General features: G+C 35.2%; 1 protein-coding gene across 3 annotated transcripts; it reads left to right on the top strand.

Moving 5' to 3' along the window:
* The first annotated feature begins 441 nt into the window (after positions 1-441).
* Positions 442-5,636, top strand: LOC149229109 (uncharacterized). 3 transcript variants are annotated; one of them, XM_089378466.1, is made up of 7 exons: positions 442-1,092; positions 1,551-1,820; positions 1,905-2,587; positions 2,686-2,880; positions 3,001-3,033; positions 3,159-3,273; positions 4,927-5,636. In XM_089378466.1, exons 4-7 carry the CDS (start codon positions 2,863-2,865, stop codon positions 4,962-4,964), a joined length of 204 nt encoding a protein of 67 aa, XP_089234592.1. In that variant the 5' UTR covers positions 442-1,092; positions 1,551-1,820; positions 1,905-2,587; positions 2,686-2,862; the 3' UTR covers positions 4,965-5,636. The 3 variants fall into 3 exon arrangements, 1 of the variants encoding a protein (XP_089234592.1); XR_016247917.1 differs by having other exon boundaries at positions 445-1,092; XR_016247916.1 differs by lacking the exon at positions 3,001-3,033 and having other exon boundaries at positions 446-1,092.
* The last annotated feature ends 811 nt before the right edge of the window (positions 5,637-6,447 follow it).

Genomic DNA, 6,447 nt, shown 5'->3' with positions numbered 1-6,447 from the left:
TGAATTATTTAAAAAATAATAATTTTTTTTTAAAACATTAATAATTTAATGGGTCAAACTTACACTTTTATTCAAGTTTTTTGGTGTTAAAAAAAATATGAGAAAAAACAATTTTGTATTTTACTCCCATACCAACTTAATTCAATCTTTTTAATATAAAAATTATTTTCAATAATTTAATATTAAACCTAAATTAATAATAAAAATCTTTAATAAAAACATACATTGGTGGAGGAAGAAATCCCGCACAGAAAACAGTTTTTTCCAAAAGAATATTACCCTCACACATTAAGGGTTTTGAGGAAGAAATCCCACAGGAAAAACAGTTTTTTCCACAGGAATATTACCATCACACATTAAGGTTTCCAACAATATTACCCTAGAAAATTATTATTAAATATTAATGTTTGGCTTGTGAAATGCAAGTACCCTGCCTCTAGGCAGCCTACGGCACTCACTAAGCCATTTAAGAAAGTACCCTGCCTCGAGGCAGCGTTGTCACTGCACAAATATTTACCCTAATAATGTTTCGCTTGTGAAGCGCGAATAATGCAAATCCTGGGAAGAAGAAACACAAGATGCCACATCTAGTTTGGCTACCACATCTAGTTTGGCTAGCATCAATTGTCCTGGTTTGTCTGATTGCGCTGATAGCTTTGCTCTGGGGCAATGGCTCGCTCGCTGAAGTTAACCAGACGTCTTGGAATTCATCTGGAACTATTGTTTTTTTTAGCATTGAATCTCTTCATCGTCCTACGGAGGGCTCTTCCTTTGTTATGGCTCATCGAAGGAAGCTCTGCAATTCTTTGATGATATGGACCCAACGAAACTCTGTGAGGGACATGTTTTTTTTTTTTTTTTGTATTTCAGGGACCCAACGAAACTCTGTGTTTGTGTAAACCCTGTAAGGTACATGCTTCCATGTCCTCAAAGAGTTTCCTTGGGTGCATATCATCACGGAAGTGCGAAGCTTCCTTAGATGGGCCATCACACAGAAAGAGCCTCCGTAGGATGATGAAGAGATTCAATGCTAATAAAAGCCCTCCGGAGGATGATGAAGAGATTCAATGCTAATAAGAGAAGAGCACGCAGGTATATTTTACAGTCATATTCATTAGATATTCCATACTCAAATCTTGAATACCATTGATGTTTACTCCTCAAATCTTGAATACCATTGATGTTTACTCGTTATTGAATCAAAGCCCTTGATCCTATTTTCAATTGCAGCATTGTCCCATACGGAGGAATGTGTTACACAGATTTTTTTTTCTTTTTCATTTGTAACGCTGAAAAATCGCTAACATACCTATTCCAATTTCTTATTTTTTTTTTTTATAACAGAATGATGTTAGAAATCATTTGAGTACGGGAAAAGTACCCCTTTGCAAACAAAGCCATGATCACATTTTTTTTTTAAACATTGATATACTCTTCGGACACCACAGAAACTACATAGTATTTGAGGTTTTTGTTATTACACTGGATATGCCTATTTGAGGACCATTGTAATTTAACCTAGTAATTTAACTTATCCATGTTGATTGCAGTCTGCAGATAGAACCCTGGATGCGCTCGACCTTCTGGATGATTATTACTTGAATCTATTGGATTGGAGTTCCGCCAATGTTTTGCCCATAGCCCTGAACAACACTGTATACTTGTGGCATGCTTCTTATAGCTCTGTATTTGAGCTTCTGAATGCAGATGAAGAAGAGGGTCCCGTTACCAGCCTTAGTTGGTCACTCGATGGGACGCAAATTGCCTTTGGGTTGAATAATTCTGTTGTACAGTTATGGGACTCGCAATCTAATAAACGGGTAAATAAAACCTGTTTATCTCTTCCAAGGTTTTCTCATTCTAATATAATGGCAATCGCTAAATTTGACATGATATAATTGCAGCTAAGAGCCTTGAAAGGTCATCATGAACGTGTTGGTGCACTTGCTTGGAATGGTCCTATTCTCACCACAGGAGGGCTGGATGGGATTATAATCAATCATGATGTTCGCATCCGTGACCACATTGTTCAAACATAAAAAGGACATACCCACCCAGGAGGTTTGTGGATTGAAATGGGATTATAATCAATCATGATGTTCGCATCCGTGACCACATTGTTCAAACATAAAAAGGACATACCCACCCAGGAGGTTTGTGGATTGAAATGGTCTCCTTCTGGCCAACAACTTGCAAGGGGGGAAATGACAATCTACTCAACATTTGGGACAAGAGCATGGCATCCCATAATCCTTCCTGTCAATACTTCCACCAACTAGATGAACATTGTGCGGCAGTCAAGGCGTTGGCATGGTGCCCCTTCCAGAACAATATTTTGGCATCTGGTGGAGGGAGTTCGGACGGTTCTATAAAGTTTTGGAACACTCAAACAGGTGCCTGCCTGAATACCGTCGACACCCATTCCCAAGTCTGTTCATTGCTGTGGAATAGACATGAGCGTGAGTCGCGTGAGTTATTGAGTTCGCATGGGCCAAATCAGAACCAGTTAACCTTATGGAAATACCCATCCATGGTGAAAATTACTGAACTTACAGGGCATACTGCTAGAGTTCTTCATATGGCACAGGTATGAAAATTCATGCTTTTTATGAGTACTTGTGCATGCATCCATGTTTTCCCTTTAAATTTGTCCTAACGACCCTTACCATTGATTTACTTCTTCAGGGTCGTGATGGGTACACAGTTGCATCAGCTGCAGCAGATGAAACACTCAGGTTTTGGCAAGTTTTTGGGGCTCCGGATGCCTCAAAGAAGACTAAGACTAAAGATGCAAAAGGGGCTTTCAACATGTTTCATACTCACATCCCCTAAGAAGTATCTGTCCAAATTCATGGAATCAGGATGGATGTTCAACTGAAGGTAGAAATTAGATGTTCTTTTTTCTGTTTACAAAGCTCTTTTCCAGGAACTCTATAGTTCTGTTGGATTTCATGTGGTACATTCCAGTTTCATGCTCACATCCGATAAGTATTTGTCCAGATTCATGGAATCATAATGGATGTTCAACTCAAGGTAGTAATGAGATGTTTTATTTTCTGCTTGCAAAGCTCTTTTGCAGGCACTCTATAGTTCTGTACTCATAGCATGAATTGTGTATTTTATCTATTGTGGACCCTGATGGAACAATGTTGCAACAGCTTTGTGAGACAATGATCCATTTCTTCAGCTGCGTGATAAGCTTTAAAGTGGTTTTGGCAAGTCTTTGGAGCTTCTACACATGGAATGATGATGAGGGGATGCTCAATGTTGCAGGTAATGCTTGAATTATTTATCTTGTTCAATTTTTATCTCCTGTATATTTTATTTCTGTAATATGGTACACTATCCCATCATGCAATTCTTGTCACATGTGCATTCTGATAGGATATTGATATTAGTCAGAGTAACTAATCGCATACATAAGTACTACTTCTACTCATGTGGCTACAATTCTAACAGTAAAAAATATTGACTGCATTGAACTGACTAAATTCTTAAATAAGCAGAGACTAAATTGAGAGCTTCTCATGTCCTGCCAGGACAGGCAATATGGACAGCTTGTGTTGTATACCTGTTGCGAGGTCATGTCCATGGATTTTAAACCTTTGTTCTCATGGAACTGCTGGCCTCATCAATAATCCTTGTCCTGTTTCTCCAAACAAATCTTGAATTTTTGTGGAAATTGTTTCTGCTTCTGGTATCCAGTAATCATCTCTTTCCTCCAGTTAGGTATCTGTTATGGGGCTGTTTGACTGACGAGCCATTACATTCTGTATTCCTCTGCTCTCATGGAACTGCCTTCCTGATCAATCATGATTGCCCTATGTCGCCAAACACATCTTGAATGTTTGTCGAAATTGTTCACGCTCATTGGTCCTATCTGGTCATTATATCTTGCCTATGATTACTGGCATCTATTATTGGGCTGTTGGAGAGACCAGTCATTCTTATCCTGTATTCCTTTGCATTTCAAATCGGTTCAAGTTCTGGCATTTTTGCTTTGTCCGATAGCCATCCTGTGCCTGTATTTTTCTATGAAACTTTGATGGTTTTTGGAGTTGTTGCGACTCCTCCATCTGGGTTCCCGCTGGATTCTTGCCATATTTTGGCTTGCATAACACAAATTTTTCCATACTCTACGTTCAGCTAATTAGAATGTTTGCAGTTACCTCTGATTTAAACATACCCATATCTACTATTTCATGGATGTTCTCATTTTAAACATACCCATATCTACTATTTCATGGATGTTCTCATTTTAATTTTTTTTTTTTCCAAATGTGTTTTGCAATACCTTTCTTACTGGATAATACAGGTTACCACTACCACATAAATCAAATTAAGTTGAATTTTCAATCATGGTTTCATTTTTTATTTTTCACTTCCCCAGTAAATTTTGGTAATGAATTCAGTTAATGATGAATACGAGAAATAATCAGAGAAACTCTGCCTATGCCTGTTCTTAACTTACCTTCCAAGGTAATTTAAAGGAATTACTGACAGGTATACTGGCAGCATTCAGTTTGTCAGATTTATTCAGAATTTGCAGATGATTTATAATTTACTATATATGGTTGATTGATACTTAATATTACCAATTACCAGATGTCTAGCAAACAAATCTTCATCCATTTAGTCAACAATTAAAATTGGATCAATGAGATGTAATCTGCAAATGAAGTCTGTGAAGAATCAGTGGGAATAATTAAGATAAAATTATAGGTTTTCCTCTCGCTTAGAAGGTTAAATGACACATTGTCAAGTATTTCAATCTAATGTAGCAGAATTTATTAAATGAGAGACATTTTGAGTTTGCAGGATACTGTTTAATTTGTTATGCATTGCTATACTTAGCACTGCCATAACATTTGTCTAACACGATGAATTGCTTTTCTTTACTACACATGTTACAAAAAATCGTTCAAGGTGCCTTTAAGGAACATGGGATCTTGCCAGCATTCTAAGACGTTCAACTCTCCGAAGAAGAATCATACAAAGAAGAGCAGCATGGTTCCTCAATTGCATTTTTTTAATGTCAAGATCCTAAGGTGCACTCTTTTGTTATTGGTTCTGTACTTAACTAGTTGCACTACAATTTTCCAGCACAACTAAATTAGTAAGTGTTTCTGGTTTCTTACTGAAAAAAAAAGGTGTTTCTGGTTGATACTATATGTGCTTTTTTTTTATTATCTTTTATCGCATGAATTGTCTTGTAATTTCATTTTATTGTATTGCATTATTTACTGACAATTGCCTCATTGTAGCTCCTCCCTCTTCCCTTTGGGCATTGATAATCAATATCTATTGATGTCTGCCCCATAATCTTCCAACGGCATTGAAAAATCGAAAGGAAAATTTTCCACCCTTCAGCTTCTTAAATTGTAGTCTTTATGGGATTAATGTTCAAGGCATTTGGAATATCCGAGATACAGGAAAAAATGTTGATCAGCAGTCTCCATTACTTCAAAGCTTTTCATAAATTTTTTGAAAGGGCAATGCCTGTCTGTGGATATAAATCCAAGTGTTTAGATACAGGTTTTCTGAAAATAGTTTAACTTCAGAACTCTATTGTTATTTTGGTGCTTAGGGTTCTGAATTACAATTTCGCATTGAATCAAATAGCTAAAAGTTCAGCATGTCCTGTATTTTCCTTTAATGAATGTACAATGTATACACTTCACTGGCATAAATTATAATATGAATGAAGTTCTGGCATTACATATCAGCAATTCAATTAATTCAATTATCAGATTCTCTAATTACTCTTTTAGTAACTTACGAAAACAGCTACAAGTTGCAGTGAACATTTCTCCACAAAAAAATGTTTTAAAAACAACTGTGAAAAGTGAATTGCTTAATTTCTTTTAATTTTCATACATAATGGTGTAATGCGTCAATATATTTTATTTTATTACTAAGACAAGATATTTATTACAAATCCATAAATTAAATATCAAATATTTATAAATCATCATCATTATTATTTTTTTAAATGTATCCTTATAAAATAGCTATTTTAACATGGCAACATGAAAACACAAAAAGTGCATAACTCCCCAAAGTTTTTGAATATGTACAGTGAATATTGTGAAAATAACAAATAGATATAAGGTTTAGTATAAACATGGGGAATATTTGAAGATGGTATTGAAAACAGTGGTATTAGATTGGATAAATAAATTTATGTTTTGAATAGGCAAAATATTTGAAGATATATTGGACAACAATTATATGAAATATGTATAAGTATGATATTTAGGCGTCATTATATGTTTTATTTTATATGGACCTGAAATTATAAACATTGCAGTCTTTTATGAATTTTTATTTTTATATTTTAAAATTGCATTGCAGAATTTTCAATGTGATATATATATATATATATATATATATATATATATATATATATGTGGAATATATCACCTCTAAATTGTACATATTCATAGT

Source organism: Pinus tabuliformis, chromosome J (assembly GCF_031772625.1).
Source record: "Pinus tabuliformis cultivar Carrire ecotype Pingquan chromosome J, CPIR1, whole genome shotgun sequence".
In the NCBI taxonomy this organism is placed as follows: domain Eukaryota; kingdom Viridiplantae; phylum Streptophyta; class Pinopsida; order Pinales; family Pinaceae; genus Pinus; species Pinus tabuliformis.
Note: the sequence above shows the minus strand (reverse complement) of the source record. Positions and strands in the feature narration are given on the sequence as shown.